The sequence below is a fragment of the Cricetulus griseus genome, chromosome 2 (genome assembly GCF_003668045.3).
Source record: "Cricetulus griseus strain 17A/GY chromosome 2, alternate assembly CriGri-PICRH-1.0, whole genome shotgun sequence".
NCBI lineage: Eukaryota > Metazoa > Chordata > Mammalia > Rodentia > Cricetidae > Cricetulus > Cricetulus griseus.
In genome coordinates, this window is record NC_048595.1 from 37,151,170 (window position 1) to 37,169,052 (window position 17,883).

General features: G+C 40.2%; 1 protein-coding gene across 2 annotated transcripts in view; it reads left to right on the forward strand.

Annotated features, from left to right (window-relative positions):
- Cmpk1 (cytidine/uridine monophosphate kinase 1) overlaps positions 1 to 9,823 on the forward strand; it is a 29,716-nt gene extending 19,893 nt beyond the window's left edge. For both annotated transcript variants that reach the window (XM_027402483.1, XM_027402484.2), the window contains 5 exons: positions 722 to 868; positions 4,155 to 4,307; positions 5,673 to 5,749; positions 5,976 to 6,072; positions 7,593 to 9,823. In XM_027402483.1, the coding sequence (XP_027258284.1) occupies positions 722 to 868; positions 4,155 to 4,307; positions 5,673 to 5,749; positions 5,976 to 6,072; positions 7,593 to 7,634 (516 nt within the window). In that variant the 3' untranslated portion in view covers positions 7,635 to 9,823. The remainder of the gene's footprint in view (positions 1 to 721; positions 869 to 4,154; positions 4,308 to 5,672; positions 5,750 to 5,975; positions 6,073 to 7,592) is intronic.
- The last annotated feature ends 8,060 nt before the right edge of the window (positions 9,824 to 17,883 follow it).

The window sequence follows — 17,883 nt, forward strand, 5'->3', positions numbered from 1 at the left end:
GCATGTTTAACCTACACACACACACACACACACACACACACACACACACACAGAGAGAGAAAGTATGATAACAAGGACACAATTGATGGCTCATATCTCCTAATATGTATTAGGTGATTTATGTACATTATCTTATTTACCCATGACCACAAGCTTACAAAATAGGTATCTGTATTCCCATTTTATAAATGAGACTTCTTAGGAGTACAAAGTTAGGAAATGGATTTGAAGAGACTTGCCTGAGTGGTGAGGCAGATTGTTTGGGCATTCTGAGTAGTCAAGAAAGCTCATCTCCTGGCATAGGTAGTCATGTGCTATTTACTGAGAAAAGGCAGAGGATAGAAGAATGGAGTTGGTCATAGTGGAGATGAATTCAATTTAGACATGTTGACTTTTTGTCTTGAGTCTCAGATTTTTGGTTGAAATTTTCATTCTTACATGTAAACTTTTGATTGTGTTTGTGAAGGAATATAGTGAGATGTCAGTGCTTTGACTAGCTAGATAAATGTTGAGATGATTTCATTGTGCAAACATGGTTAGGAAAGGGTAAGGCAAACTGTACTATATGAAATCTCTTAAGTTTTTCTTTTGTATTTATTTTCCCCATAAGCAAAAACTGCTTTATTGTAGAGAAATTCTAATATAGAAATTAACACAAAACTATGTGTACTCCTTTCACTGGATTGAATGACTTCTCATTTTTATATGTTGTTTGTTCCAGAAATATGGCTACACACACCTTTCTGCTGGAGAGCTTCTTCGTGATGAAAGGAAGAATCCAGATTCACAGTATGGTGAACTTATTGAAAAGTACATTAAAGAAGGAAAGATTGTGCCAGTTGAGATAACCATCAGCTTACTAAAGAGGGTAAGGAACAGGAATATCAACCTATTAGAACTACTAAGGACACAAGAAACATTATTCATTTGAATAATGAAAAAAAACAATATTAAATTTCTTGATTATGGAAGGTAGTTGTGGTCTTTGAAAATGGCAGAGATGGAAACTGCTTTCACTGTGAAGAACTTGACAGCAAGTATTCTCTGCTGTGGTCCAAGACCAGCTGAAGTCCAGCTTAAAGTACTTACAGAATTTTTTTTGTTTTTGAAACAGTCTCATGTAGCCTAAGCTGGCCCAGAAATTGTATCTTCAGGGATCTTCCTGCATCTGCCTATTAGGATTTACAGGCACTTGATCTGTCCTTCCCAGCATTCAATTATTCAATTATTGTTTTCCATTTGGGGTTATTCTCCCCTTTCCTTGCTCTTTCCTCCTCTTTTTTCTTGGAAATCTTTGTCCTCTCCTTCCCTACCTCCCACTTATGTTTTTCTCATTGTTGATATTCTGTTTTGAAGTCTCCTTTTTTGTCATTTTCATTGTGAGATCTAAAAAATATACTTTGGTAATGCTTTGCTGTAGATCCCTAAAACCAGTCAGTAACAGGTATTTTGACATAAAAGAATCAGTGACATGGAATAGCAATGTTTGGAACAGGAAGCAATAAATGCATCCCAGTAGGGAATCCTGGGAGTAACTGGAAACACTTGAGGTGTAGAGTGGCTCTTACACAGTCTGCCTCTTGCCTCAGCCTGGAGCAACCAGCTTCCTTTCCAGAGTAAATAAATCTACAGTTCTGTCCTCTGGCTCTAATGCCTTCTTCTGCATTATAGGTGGGTAGCATTATGAAAGGGTGGTTGACATCTCCATTGAAACTGTTCTTTTTTTGTGTGTGATACTGGAGATTGAATATAAGGCTTTGATTATGTTTGGCAAGTATCATCACTTAGCTGTGTCATCAGCCTTTTTTATACTTGCTGTCTTTGAGATGGGCTCTTACCAGGTTGTCCAGTTGGCTTTGAATTCCATCGGTAGTTCTTGAACTTGAAATCTTCCAACTTCAGCTGTGATTATAAGCAGAACTCTTCTTGCATGTTATCAGTGATCTTCCCTGTGTAGCCCAGAGAATACTTTCAGTCTATATTTTTCCTGTAGTTTTTAACTCTTAATTAGTAGATGTCTCTTTTGAGCCAGGCATGGTGGTGCATGCCTTTAATCCTAGCACTTTGGAGGCAGAGGCAGGCAGGTGTCTGTGAATTTGAGACCAGCCTAGTCCAGGGCTGTTACACAGGGAATCCCTGTCTTGAAAAACAAAACAAAACAAGTTTCTTTGAAACTAATTCTACTCGTTTCTTGAAACATCATCTGTTTATTCTCTTCCTACTGCAAGAACTGGTATTTTTCAGTATCTTGATTCCCCCCTCCCCTTTGCAAGTTTTCTAAACCACTATGCTTCGTAGAGTTTGGTTCTCTTCAGCTCTCATTTTATATATTCCTTGCTTGGTTGTTTAAACCATGCCCATGTTTTCACTGTGCCAATACTGCTTCTGAACTCTACAGCTCTGCATAAACCTTTTTTTGGTTTGGTTTGGTTTTTTTTTTTTTTTTTTTTTTTTTTTTTTTTTGTTTTTTTGTTTTGTTTTCGAGGCAGGGTTTCTGTGTATTACTTTGTAGGCTGTCCTGGAACTAGCTCTTGTAGACCAGGCTGGTCTTGAACTCACAGAGATCTGCCTGCCTCTGCCTCCCGATTGCTGGGATTAAAGGTGTACACCACCAATGCCCGATTAACATAAACCTTTGTTCTAGGTTCCAGATATATTTCTATCAGGCCTCTACCTAAAATTCTTATAAATGTCTCAAAGTCATGCCAGAAGCTAAAGTATGGTGTTTCTTTATTTCCTGTCTTGGCTATTGGCTGGATTAACTACCCAACTCTTACTTAGTAAGGGAATCTCTCATTCACTCTAACTTGGAGAATTAAGTGGGACCTTGTCTCAAAATGAAAAACAAACAAAAAAGTAAAAAGACTGGGTATGTTGTTCAGTAACAGAATGCTTTCCCAGCTTCTAGCTATTAGATTTGAAGTGTAGTGAATTCAAGCTCCTATAGATGGAGCACGTTTTCAGCAGTGGGTGGTGGTGCACACCATACCCCTAGCTCTTGAGAGGCTAAGACAGGAAGATAGCAAGTTGGAGACCAGCCCAAGTTACAGGAGTGAGTCCCTGCCTGTACCTCTTACAGCACAGTGGTTTAAAGATGAGAAACACGAGGGCATCACAGGGTCTCTAGATGCTGGAGCAAAGCTCTGGGTTAGTGGTAATTTGCATGAGAATGTAATACACACTGTGCTGATCAGCTATCACTGTACCAACATTTTAGTCAGGTAGATACATGGTTTAACCTGCTTATAGTGATGCTAGATGGCAATGATGCATGTGGTAAAGCAGACTGCTTACCTCTTAGCCAGGAAGCAAAGAGATAAAAGGGCCAGGATCCAACAGTCCCCTTTAGATACATATTCCCCATGGCTGGAGACATGGCTGAGCAGTTAAGAGCACTGGCTGCTCTTCCAGAGGACCTGAGTTCAATTCCCAGCAACCACATGGTGGCTCACAGCTGTCTATAGTGGTATCTGAAGCCCTCTTCTGGCATAAAGTCGATAGAGCACTCATATACATAAAATAAATAAACAAATCTTAACAAATACAACAACAAAAACTGTGGCTTGATAAGCTTTAAAAAAAAATCTGGTGACAAACTGAGTTGAAATTAAAAAAAAAAAAAATGTATTCCCAATGATCAATGAGGCGACTCTCCTAAAGGTAGGCCTACCCTGGAGACTAAGCTTTTTCTTTTTTGGTTTTTCAAGACAGGGTTTCTCTGTGGCTTTAGAGGCTTTTCCTGGAACTAGCTCTTGTAGACCAGGATGGTCTCGAACTCACAGAGATCTGCCTGCCTCTGCCTCCCGAGTGCTGGATTAAAGGTGTGCACCAACAACGCCCAGCCCCTGGAGACCAAGCTTTTAACACTTAACTTCCGAGGACAGTCAACATGTACTCTATAGGATATGTTTCATAAGTAAGGAAACTACAGAAGGGGAGGGGGAGAGAATAGGGGAGCACATACCTATAGTCTCACCATCTGAGGCAACCTTATCAAGAAGTTGGCTCATTTCTGTCTAGTATGTTTCCCTATGTATCTTCCCCTCTTGTGTTAGGGAACAATAACAGTAGCCTAGCCAGTCGTGTGCCCACTATTCTGCTTAAGATATTGTCATTCGGTGATACAGTATTGAGCTAAGTCTTTTTTTCTTTAGGAAATGGACCAAACAATGGCTGCCAATGCTCAGAAGAATAAATTCTTGATTGATGGATTTCCAAGAAATCAAGATAACCTTCAAGGTTGGAACAAGACCATGGATGGGAAGGCGGATGTATCTTTTGTTTTGTTTTTTGACTGTGATAATGAGGTAATGAACATCTTCATCTGCCCACACGGCTTCAAGTTATATAGATGGTCTGCTGTTAGAGAAAAACTGATTTTTTTTAAAAAAATTACGTTTTCTATTGGAAAAATACATATTTAGTGAGTGAATAGATTGGGTGGGCAGAACAGTACTGTCTTACTAATTGAATATTGAAGGCAGTTGGCATTAGCAGCTTTGTGACCCCAAGGCTGGCTTTATTTTCAATGTAAGAGTTAAGCTGGCTTTTTGTTTTAATAAGCAGTGACATACACAGTAATGTCAGGTAATGAAGCTGGAGTGCTGCTCAAGTGAGCACGACTTGGAACAGTGTGTTGTTTACTGGAAGATACATTTCAGGAAAGGTGGGAAAACCTACTATTTTAAAGAATTTATCTTCTAAGAATAAAACTATTTAGCCGGGCAGTGGTGGCGCACTCCTTTAATCCCAGCACTCGGGAGGCAGAGGCAGGCGGATATGTGTGAGTTCGAGGCCAGCCTGGTCTACAGAATGAGTTCCAGGACAGCTTCCAAAGCAGTACAGACAAACCCTGTTCGGAGAAAAAAAGGAAAAAAAAATTTGGAAAATAGCAAGAACACATCCCCCCTACAGATACACACTTCTAATAGCATACCCAGACATACCTTTGAATGAGTAAATAAATTTCTCAGAACCATTTAATTAAAAAGCTTGATTCTTTTTGACAACCACTGTGCTATAAATTTCATTAAATTAATGCCAACAGTCTGAATCTGAAGTAATGCCTTGAAGGAAGTTGGCTATTCTTAGGTTGAATTGTAAATGTGCCTCTGGTAAAGACTTACCGCAGCCTTTGAGTTGTTTTAAAATGTAGCTCTCTTTTCCCCACTCTTAAAAATATGTTTTCACTTACTCTTCAAAGTTAACTTTAGAATGTTACCACAGCTTTATAACTAAGGAATGTTTATTCACGATTAACAAGAGATGCTTTATTCAAATATGTTGACTCAAATATTTGGATATTTATGGAATTATTGTAAAGTAGGCAAAAACGGTACAAAGTTTGAGGAACGCAATTCATACCTAATGAGTTAATAATATGTCTGAGATGAAGCCATACCCACACAGATCTTCTTTTTATTGCAGTTTGAAAAAAAATACAGCAGGAAAAACTGAGTCATGAATGAATTCTTATTATGATCTGTACTTATTTAACCTAGTTTATATAAATTGAACCACATGTTTAAATTTAAAAAGATTTTGTATGTTGATTAATGAGTTAGACACATTGAGTTTAATGCAGAATATTTTTGTTTTGTTTTAGTCTCTTCAAAATATTTTCTTTTGAGTTGTTTTCTTTTTTTTAACTTTTTACTTCTGTCTCTCTTTAGATCTGTATTGAACGATGTCTTGAAAGGGGAAAAAGCAGTGGCAGGAGTGATGACAACAGAGAGAGCTTGGAAAAGAGGTACTTGGAAGTTTTTACTTTAACTACCTTAGTCCTGGTATAGAAATCAAGTGACAGATTAACTTCCTGTTCTCTCTTGTCCAGAAAAAGAGCATCATGCTTATATAGGCACAGTGGCTTGTGTAAAGAGAGAAAGCACTTGAGTCAGCCTTTGTCATCAGCCTTTCTATAATGTGGGAGAGGGAGGACAATAACCTACAATCTTGAAATACATGTTTCCTTGCAGAATTCAAACTTATCTTCAGTCAACAAAACCGATTATTGACTTATATGAAGAAATGGGGAAAGTCAAGAAAATAGATGCTTCTAAGTCTGTTGATGAAGTAAGTACACCTGACTTGCGTTTGCAGCAAATAAAAGTGTGATCACTGGGGTAAGTGGGAAACTTTAAAGTCAGTTGGGTGTTAGATTGTTTTTTTGTTTTGTTTTGTTTAAGATTTATTTATTATGTGCAGTTTCCTGTCCGCATGTATGCCTGTAGGCCAGAAGAGGGCACCAGATCTCATTACAGATGGTTGTGAGCCACCATGTGGTTGCTGGGAATTGAACTCAGGACCTCTGGAAGAGCAGACACTGCTTTTTTTTTTTTTCTAAGATTTTATTTATTATGTATACAGCATTCTGCTTCCATGTATATCTGCACACCAGAAGAGGGCACCAGATCTTATAATGGATGGTTGTGAGCTACCATGTGGTTGCTGGGAATTGAACTCAGGACCTCTGAAAGAGCAGTCGGTGCTCTTAAACACTGAGCCATCTCTCCAGCCCCCAGACAGTGCTCTTAACCTCTGAGCCTTCTCTCCAGCCCTGATTGTTTGTTTTTATTATTTTCCCTTTTAAAAGACTAAAATGGGGCTGGGCGTTGGTGGCGCTCGCCTTTAATCCCAGCACTCGGGAGGCAGAGGCAGGCGGATCTCTGTGAGTTCGAGGCCAGCCTGGTCTCCAGAGTGAGTGCCAGGATAGGCCCCAAAACTACACAGAGAAACCCTGTCTTGAAAAACAAAAAACAAAACAAAACAAAAAAGACTAAAATGGGTTTTACAATTTCAGACCTGTTTTTTACAAGAAGTGGGTGATTTATTAATTTCAAGCCTCTTTTCTCAAACAGTAGAAGATAATTATTTTCCATACACTGATTTGTATCTGGTTTGTGGTTAAAATCTATAGCACAACTTGCATGTCATAGTGAAGGGCCCCAGCTATTCTCTCTCCCAGAACACAGAGCTTCGGAGGAGCAGGGTTCCAAGGACTCTGGCCTTGCTCAATCTTTAGTGTCTGTGACTATCTGCCTGCAGGTATCCCTAGTGCTTCTGAGTTCATCTGCTCTCCCTTTCCCTGATTCTCTCTATCGTCTTCCTCTTATAATCATGGGACAAAAAAGCAGGTCCAGAGAAAGGCTCATTGAGTATTTCATCCATTGGCACTTCCTACAGTGGTGAGTCAGTACATGAGAGGACTTGGACTTAAGAGTCAAAGTGAGATTAGCCAATTGAGTATACATTTTGCCAGACTACTAGCTGCCCATCAAGAAGTGCATTTTGTTAGAAAAGCATTAACAAAACTGAAGGCAACATTTTCACACTTCTTTATGATTCATTTGCATTATTGATAAAGTGAAATAGATTAAGAAATTATGTTTAAAATTAATACAAAATTGATGTTTCTTTAACAGAAACTTGTACAGTCTTTTATGTGTAGTTTGTTTTATTTTTAATTTTGGTGTTGAGAATTGAACCCAGGATCTCTCACATGATACACAGTGGTTTTGTTTTTTTGTTTTTTTGTTTTTTGTTTTCTTTTTTTAACAATATCTGCTTTCAAAAATTGTGTTTTTCCTTTATAGGTTTTTGGTGAAGTTACGAAGATTTTTGACAAAGAAGGGTAACTAACCCTGAAAAAACATCTTTGAAATCATGCTTGAATATTGCTTTGATAGCTGCTGTCACAGCCCCCTTTTAAGGCAATTTTAATCTTTCAAAATTACATCTCAATTAATGTCTAGAAATATATAGTAAGACAAATTATGTGTTATTTTTAATTTGTGGTCACAGTACACAGTGAATTCAGGTTTAATCATCTTTGGTATTATGGTGCTCACAAAATGAAGAGGGTATCAGCTAGTTCTTGTTTGTATTTAAAAAACTACCCCTTTTATGTTTGTGCCTTCTGTGAGCAAAATTTTTTAGCATGCATGCGTATCCCTTTTGTAATTGCAATGTGTTAGGATTTGGGAATTCTTCCTTTTGCTGCACATTTAAGATTTTCAGCCTGTTAAGTAAATCTGTGGACCAAATTTAAAGGAACTTTATGTCTAGTCAACTCTTGCACAAGTAAACAAACTCATAAAATGGATTCCTAGCAATGTTCTAGTATTTATCAAATGACTGACCATTTTCTGTTGAAAGTTAAAACTTAGGCATCGATTTGTTACAGCTTGTGCAAAGTTGTATGACAGGGCACAGTCTTTGCTCTCAAGGTTTGGGTCAGGGGACAGGGACTTCAGAGCCTGACAGGATTGTCAGCTTTCTTCTGACATATTCTGTGGGGCAAGGGTCTAATGACTTGTGTTCCTATGCTCTGTGACATAGGGCTAGTCATCATTAAACTGATGTTAACACAGTTCCTAGTAGGAGACCCCTGACACGCACGTGCTAGTTTATGTTAATGTGTTTCAGTTCTTGTTTTAATAACACTTCAAGAGTTTTTTGTTTTCTTTCTTAGACTAAATACAGAGTTAAAATAAATTAGAAAAAGCAATCTAGTGGTTAAAATTCCCATTTGTATTTTATTTTCTGGAATATGTTGTTTTCATTGTTACTTGTTTTAAAAGATTTTAAAAATCATTGCACTTTGGTCAGAAAAATAATAAATATATCTTATAAATGTTTGGTTCCCTTCCTGCCTGCTTTATTCAATAAAGTCTGAGAGTCCAAATGATTTTCTTTCTTTAAAGAATTAAAAATTTGGTTTTTTTCTTTGTTCTATCTATCCCTAAAGCTGAGTGGTATCTAAAGTTCTTCTTTTTTAAATTCTGTTAATGTTTTGCTTGTATGTATGTTTGTGTGCCATGTACATGCTTGGTGCCCACAAAAGTCAGAAGAAGGTGTTCGATCCCTGTCGCTAGAGTTACAGAAAATTGTGAGCTGCCATGTGGGTGCTGAGAATAATCCAGGTCCTCTGCAAGAGCAGCAAGTGTTCTTCAGTGAGCCATCTCTTCAGCCCTGTATCTAAGGTTCTTAATAGAGAGATTTCTGTTCTTTAAATGCTCCTCATTTTTAGCACTTACACTGTTTGGTATACAGGGTTAAGGAATGTAGACTTTGTATAATTAGATTTTATATTTAAATTTATTGAGAAGAGTAAGAACAAGTTAATAGATTTTTTTTATAATGCATTTCTATGTGTCTTACAAAATGCACTATTAATGAGACAAATTTCAACATACTTGTCATTAGAAAACAAAGTATCCCTCCATACAATAGTATACTATATAATAGTAATTGGCCACCACACCTGATGTTGAGTCTGTCCTGGTTCTTGGATTGTGGTGAGTTTTTGTCTAGTATTTTAACCCAGTGGAGGAGAGGCTTTGTTGGTGGTTAATCACACAGCTATGAAATGAAGTAAGGGTCCGAACTGTTGTGAGACTTCCTGTTCATGCTAATGAAGAAATCTGTCAGCTGGAAATGTCAATATTCTTATTGATGACTACGAGAACCCCCTTTGGGTTTTGAGGGGACTAGGTGTTTTTCTTCATCAAATACTGACATTTACAAACAAACCAAAAAACACATTAATTTCTAAATTACAAGTAATTTTTTTGTTTGCTTTTTAAGTAGAAAAACATGTTGGCAATATTGAGTTTTGGAGTTGATTGAGATACATCTGACTTGGCTAGTTTAGTCATTCCATTTATTAAAGATTCGATGCTAAGAAGTATTTACAGTTCTTGAAGGACCTTACTTTGAGCCTTGCTGTATGTTAAAAGCTAATGTCATATCCGTGTATTAGTGTTGGGTGTGTATGAATTATTTAGTAAATAATCCCAATAAACGTGCTGATGCCTTTGCTGTCTTTGCTGGTTCTGATTTCTGTTCTCCAAGTGTATTAAAGATGAAACAGTATAAATTGTGTGCTCTCACACAACAAAGGCAGAGTTCAAGGCAGGAGAGCTTTCTTCTCTGCTTTGTGTTTGGGTATCTGGACTTAAACAGAATAGATATTATCCCATTTATTCAAGAGTTCATCTGGGCAGACCACATGTAACCTGTTTCACCACCTGTGGAAGCATTCCTTGCTTGTCTCTTGGAAGGCAACTTAACAGCAGGGACTATTTCAAAATGAGGGCTTTTCTGTGAACTGACCATGTTGTTACCATTTTAGTTGTTTGCTGTCATTGAAGAGGTACCTGGAGATAATGGTGATTGAAAGATTAAGCCATAAGAGGCCAGCATCCATTCCTTGGAGATTTGGGTCTTCATCTTCAAATGGGTACCAATGGCACAAGCCATTGTGCTACCAGCATATTCTTTGCCTTCTGGTTTTCTGTCTAGAACACTGATGTAGGTGTTCAGATATCTTCTGTTAATGTCAACATTTTTTTTTTTTTTTTTTTTTTTTTTGTCCCCTGTGAGACAGGACCTCAACTATATAGTCCAGGCTGATTTCAAACTCACCCTCCTCCTGCTTTAGTCTCTAATGTGCTGGGATCATAGGTCTGTACCATCACACTGGTTCAGTTATTGTTACTTAGTTATCCCTAACACTCCTGTCTCTTCAGCCAAATCAAATATTCCTTAATTCCAATCATTCTTTTTAATAAGGAAGCTTATGTGCCAAAAAAGGAAAACAGTGGTTCTAACCATCTGTCTCTTTACTCTCTCATCCTTGAAGCCAGTGTGTTATGTATAGGTGCTGTTGTTGTTGGTGTAATGATCTGGGTATTCTCCAAACCCTGTTCACCATTTTTTCCTTTGTGGGGAGATAGGAAAACTCAAGGTGAATTTTATGGTAGGGTTAACTATACTAGCTCCAGGCTGCCAGGCCCATCAGAGCAAAACACACTTTTCTTGAGTTTGTCTTCAAAGAAGTCTTTCTTAGTGGGTCACCAAAAACAGTAAGTACCACATTCTAACCTTCGTGGTGCTAATGAACAGCACCAACTAAGAGCACTTATTGAATAATCATGAGCACAAGACAAGTTTGGATCCCAGCATTCTGTAAATGACTGTAATTCCAGCTCTGAGGGACCTGTGTCCTCTGGGCCTCCATGTGTGAATAGGTGTGTGCGCACACACACATGAACATGCATAAATGAAAACAAAAATTCTTTTGGTTGTTTGAGACAGGGTTTCTTTGTAGCCCTGGGTGTCCTGGAACTCTCTCTGTAGACCAGGCTGATCTTGACCTCAGATCTGCCTGCTTCTGGCTCCCAAGTTCTGGGATTAAAGGTATATGCCACTACTGCCCATCTAAGAATTAGCTTTCTTAAAAACATATTTGTGAGCTTTGGAAATACTCAGTATTTTTCTTTTAGACATTGCCTCACTGTGTAGCCTTGGCTGGCCTTGATTTCATAGTACCTGTCTGCCTCTGCCTCCCAAGTAATGCTGGGATTACACTTGACTCCTGAATTTAAGATGAGCTCCCAAGAAAACTCCTTCATTTAGTAAGTTGTGTTGGGTGTTCTAAACTCTTGGATCCCTAAAAGGATGCAGCTGAACTGGCCTCCTGCCAGCTGCCTGGCTCTAAGGACTTTCAAGGCCAAAGGGCAAAGCTATTGGCGAGATTCAGCCATTGGTACTTAAAGGCACAAAGTTCCTAATGTGCCCAGGCTCACCATGAGCTGTTTGTAGGCTTTATAAAGAAGCATTTCTACAAGCTGTCAGAACTTGGTAGAACTTGATGTTGGTAACATAGTATCAAAGTGGCCCCATGATGTCAAGCTGCTTGCTCTCTACTAAAAGCACATAAAATACTGTCATTGCCACGTCTTCTTTTGGGATGGTGGTCTAAGTGAGCACAGTCTTTACATTATTTAGAAGGTAAAAATAAGCAACGTTTAGTTGGCTAGCTTTTAGATTGGGAGAGAGTACTTTCACTTTAGAATGACCAAGTTGTTGGCCTCAGGGTGTAGTTCCATAGTAGAGCATTTGTTTAGTGTAATCAGTCTTGGGTTCAATTTCCAGCACCACAAGAATTAAAATAAATTTGCCACGTTAAAACAGCAGCCTCAGCTGGGTGCCTTGACATGTGCCAATCACCTGGCTCCATAGGAGCCTAAGGCAAGAGGAAAGGATCATATGAGCCCAGGAGGACAACTTGAGCATTACAGCAAGACTGAACAATGAAGCCAGCTACCTCAAGATCCCCTTATCTCATACATTGTCAGAATGTGTCATGCATGGTATCCCGCATGACTGAGCAGACTGTACCCCTTCCTCTGCTTAGAGCCTTGGGTTGGATAAGTGCTGTTTCAGAAAAGTAGATAAATACTGGGCATGGGCTTGAGGCTGCTGCTCCTGCTGCTGCTGTGCTAATGGAAAAATACAAAATCGGGGGGATGGAAGGGCATGGGGCAAGGAGAGTAAAATTTTACTCCATTATACTTGTATTATGGTCCTTATTGGGGCTGGCTTGTTCTTTCATTTATCACTCATCAAACACCACTTCTTTATCCCAAAATGTTCATGATCATAGACCACATTCCCACTCCTCTCCTGAGTGTTAAACCATTGTCTTATGTGACCACATGTACATAAACTAATTGGTAAAATAATAGCTATATACACAAAGGATTCATTGTCTCAGCCTAATAACATCCATGCAAGGGTATGCCCTCTTAGTTTTAGCTAGCTGGTCACTCACAAGCCAATTTTGAGGGGTGTTAATCCTGAGACTTTGTTCCAAAGGATGGTAATAGCACCAAAATCTTCATGTGACAAAAATTGGTCTGCTATTCATTCAAAAAGGCTTTTGAGACAAAGATAACAACAATCAGCTATACCCAGACACTACAAGCTTACCAGACAAACTCAGGTTCAGTGGGTTGTTTTGTTTTGTTTTTCGAGACAGGGTTTCTCTGTGGCTTTGGAGGCTGTCCTGGAACTAGCTCTTGTAGACTAGGCTGGTCTCGAACTCACAGAGATCTGCCTGCCTCTGCCTTCTGAGTGCTAGGATTAAAGGCGTGCGCCACCACCGCCCGGCCTGCTTCAGTGGATTCTTAACTACACTTTTGAAAATGCTTTCCCCCTCATATGTATGATGGTTTTTTCCTCAATCACTCTATTTACTGAGGTGGGGTTCCTTGCTGAACCTGGAGCTTGCCTCAGGGATCTCATCTCTGCCTCCTGAATGCTGAGATCATAGGCAGTCACCATGCCTGGCTTTTACATAGGTTCTAGGGGCTCTGAACCCATCCTTATGTAAGCCCCTTATGCACTGAAACTCCCCCCACCCTTTTTTTTTTTTTTTTTTTAGATAAGCTCTCACTGTGTAGCCCATGCTGGCCTGGAACTCATTGTGTATCCCAGGTTGATCCCAACCTGCTTTGGTCCTTCCTACCCCAACCTCCTGAGTGCTGGGTTTTTAAGTGTGAGCCACCACACCCAGCCAGTCTATGCTTTTAATGCTGGCTGCCTTTTACTTCTGTGGTCTTATTTTGTTTTTCTAGCAATTCTGAAGCACCTTGGAATTGTTTTCCTTTTGCAAGGACCATTAAAGCGAGACCCAAGAGTGCAACTTTATTGCCTAATGAGCTTTATAAGTTGGTCGTTGGGGGTTTGGAACTGAGGTACAACTAATGCATTACATTAAGTCTCATCTTTCTACCTGCTGCCCTCCTACAACCAAGCAATGAACCCTCCAATACTCCCACTATTCTTCCATCTTTTTCCATTTTTCAAATTCATGTGTAGCATGGAGGATGGCCTTCAAATTCTGATCCTCCTGCCTTTACATTCTAATGCTGGGATTATAAACCTGTGTTACCATGTCTGGCTTGCTTGTTTGCTTTCTCCCTGCCTCCCTCCCTCCCTCCCTCCCTCCCTCCCTTCCTCCTCCCTCCCTCCCCCCCTCCCTCCCCTCCTCCCTTTGTTCCTTCCCCCTCCCTCTCCCTTTCCCCCTCCCTCCCTTCCTCCTCCATCCCTCCCTTTATTATTATCCTGGGCATGGTAATGCATGACTTTAATACTCAGGGGAAGGGCACAGAAGTACTTGGATTTCTGAGTTTGAGACTAGCTACATAGTGGCTACATAGTGAAACTGTCAAAAAAAATTTATTTAGTTGTGCTGTACACACACACACACACACTACCACATCATATGTAGAGGTCAGAGGATGACTTCTGGAAGTCAAGTGTGTCCTTCCATTGTGCAGGTTCTGGGATTAAACTCAGGTCATCATTCTTGGAAGCAATCGCCATTGTCCATTGAGCCATCTTGTTGGCCCAACAAAGAGCTCACATGTCTTGTGTATGTTTCACCATAAGATGGAACTGTTTTGCTTATTTTGCTAGATTTAAGAGCCAGGAGAATAAAAGCACCATTCTTTTAATTTTTTATTTGCTATTTTTTATTCTTTGAAAGTTCCATATGTTTATACAACAATCAAAAACATTAGTTTGATGGCCAGTCATGGTGGTGCATGCCTTAGTTCCAGGGAGTCAGAGGCCTCCCTGAAGATCTAGGCCAGCGTGATCTACATAGTGAGTTCCAGCCAAGGCTACATGGTGAGACCTTGTCTCAAAAAACAAAAGCAACACCCCAATCCCACATTAGTGTATAAGTCCATTTCCCAGGGCCCCAAACAGTACATAGTGGGCACTCACTTAATACTTGTTGTGAAGAAGACACAGAAAAAAAAAAAAAGATTGGAAGTAGCTGTAGCTCTAAGGTTCTTCTCTGAACTTTGGATCCCAGAAGGGTCTGCTTGTGATTCCCTTGGTATTTTATTGTCATTGCCCCAAAGGCTGGGAGTGGTTGAACATAAAGTAGGAGTAGAAAGAGAGGTGGACTTTGGACACCCTCAGCTCCACTCTGCTTTTAGCATACAATTCACAAAGACTTAAAACATGACCCTTAGAGGCTAAAGAGGGGTGGGGTGGAGGGGTGGGGGGAGACCTATGGCCAGAAAACTCCGTTCTGGCAGACATCTCAGCCATGCTATTTTTTAAAATGTATTTGAGTGTGTGTCTACACGTGTGTGTGTGTGTGTGTGTGTGTGTGTGTGTGTGTGTGTGTGTGTGTGTGTCTGTGAATGTGAGCTTGTTATAATGTGGAGGTCAGCAGACAGCTTTATGGAGTTACTTCTCTTATTCCACCTTTATTTTCCGTTCTGGTAATTGAACCCTGGTCATCAGTTTTTTGTGGCAAGTGCTTAACCCTCCCTCTTACTGGCCAATTTTGTTTTGACCCCTCATACCTCTATTTCACTATTGTGTTAGGACATGGAAAAATCTCTGCTGTACAAAGACAAATTTCTGGTTTATGTTTTAGATTTGAAACCACTTAGTACAAATGTCTGCTTGAAACCTTATAAAATTAGAGTATATCCTCAGGGCTTCAACAATGACTATAGTTATTGAAACTAGATAAGAATCAACTGGTATACTTGCAGCCTGCTCTCTTTAGGCAGGCATCATGGTGTTTCTGTTTTTATTACACTGAATTTATTTGGGAGAGGCATGCTCATGCTACAGTATGTATGCAGAGGTCAGAGGACAATCTGTGGGAGTCAGTTCACTATATGAGTCCTGCTGAACAAACTCAGGTCATCAGGCATGGTGGCAAGTACCTTTACCTGTCGAACTCTCTCTCTAGTCCTTTATTTGCCTTTGTATTGTTTTTTGTTATTTTGTTTTGAAACAGTATTTTACCATGGAATCCTGGCTGGTCTGGAACGCATATGTGGACAAGGCTAGCCTCAAATTTACAATAATCCTCTTGCCTCAGTCTCTTGAGGATTCGGATTACAGAGTCATGTACTACCATGCCTAGCTGGTACTTCATTTTTTGGTCTTTTTGGGATGGGGTTTCTCTGTGTAATGGTCCTGGCTGTCTTGGAATTCACTTTATAGACCAAGCTGGCTTCCAACTCAAAGAGATCCACCTTCCTTTGCCTCCTAAGTGCTGGGATTAAAGACATGTGCCACTACCACCTGGCTTAATTTTTTTAAAAAAATTAATGTGCACACGTGTATGTTTGCCTGCATGTTACATGTGTGCAGGTGCCCAAGGAGACCAGACAGGGTAGAGGTGGTGCTCCTGGAGCTGGAGTTACACAGTTGTAAGCTATCCAAAGTGGGTGCTTGCAACTGAACTCAGGTTCACTGAAAGAGCAGGAAGTGTCCTTATCCACTGAGCCATCTCTCCAACACCCAGCATTGTGATTCTTTTCTTTATTTAAAGTTTTTATTAAATTAATTAATTAATTTATTTATTATTGAGTGGGGGTGAACACTACTATACAGTGCTGGTCAGAGAACAACTTGTTGGAGTTGTTACTCTTTTGTTGTGTTGGTCCTAGGGATTGGATTCAGGTTGTTAGGTTGGCAGCAAGTTCCTTTACCAGCCCCCAAACACTGATTCTTGATCTGCTGTTGAGTGTGCAATGATGCTTTAAGATAATAGTTGTATTTATTCCATATTCTCTTCCTGACAGGGTGGAGGTCAGTGTTCTTTTTTTTTTTTTTTTTTTGAGTCAGGGTTCTGTCCTGGAACTTGCTCTATAGATCAGGCTGACCTTGAACTCACAGAGATCTGCTTGCCTTTGCCTCGCAAGTGCTGGGATTAAAGGCGTGTGCCACTACTGCCCAGGTAGTCAGTGCAGATTCTTAATAAGCTTTTGTGTAGTGGAATAGGAAAATGTCCTTGAGGCTCTCCAGACAGTTGGAACCACAGCTAGGCTAAGAACCTTGCTCTCCTGTCTCCTGGTTTTTCCTCCAGCACCAGCACACTTTTTCCACCACCTTCCAATGAAGGACTTGCAAAGGCAAAGCAGTCATCCCATGATGCTCCGGAACTGCTGTTACTGTGCAACAGGACCTCATGAGTATTTATTGTATTTTAAATCATGTTTATAACAAAACCCAATGCCTCAGGCTCCACCTCCAGGAAATCTAATTTAATTTTAAAGGCTCCTTGGATGAGTCCAACCAGTAGTTCTCAAACAGGATCTAGTGCATGGTCAAGAATATTTCTCTCTCTCTCTCTCTCTCTCTCTCTCTCTCTCTCTCTCTCTCTCTGTGTGTGTGTGTGTGTGTGTGTGTGTGAGAGTGAGTGTGTATACAAGTGTTTATGTGCATGCATGTGTGTGAAGGACAATGGATAGGCATCATTCCTCAGGTACTGTCTATCTTGCTTTTTGAGAGAGGTCTCTCATTGTCCAGGCATTCACCAAATAGGTTTGACTGACTGCCAGTGAGCCCAGGGATCCACTGGCTTCCACCTTCCCAGCACTAGGATTACTAGTACATTAGAATTAGTATTCCTTACAAACTCTGAGAACCTCTATACTAAAAGTAGCCAGGATAGCTGCAGCTTTGTGGGCAAGGGGCCAAGTTTATCCACAGTGCCTAGTGCAGAGTAAGTTCTCAGTGTGAGTGGATTGACAATTAGTAAGCACTTAATAAAAGCTCACAAATGCCTAGTCTGCCATTCCAGAAGCTCCTGGACTGAGGGAAAGATACTGTGGGGGGGGGGGTCCCTGATGTTCTCCCACTAGGGGAGTTGCCAAAGGGTCGTCAGATTGCTCCTTTTTTCTTACTTGGCAGTTGCCATGGCCCCAAAAGCCTGGAAGAACACAAGGGATGCCCAAACTCTGGAGGGAGGTGGAGTAGATGTATTGAGCATGGTTTGAGGACAAAGGGATGATGTGGAAGCAGTGAGTTGGGCTTCTTGAGGATATGGGTCCCCCACCCTAAACACATGCAAATAGTCTTCCAGCCCTGAGGTTCTGTGGTTCAGTCATGTTTGAAGGGTAGCTTAGTCTGAGGTCCACCTGGAACCCCAGATATATTCTCAGGCCTTCTTAAGACCCAAGACCCAGGAGTTCCCTGGCCATAGACATAGAGGAAAGGGACAGGGCAGTATAATTTGTGCCTTCTCATAGGAACCTAAAAGCTGAGATGTTCCCT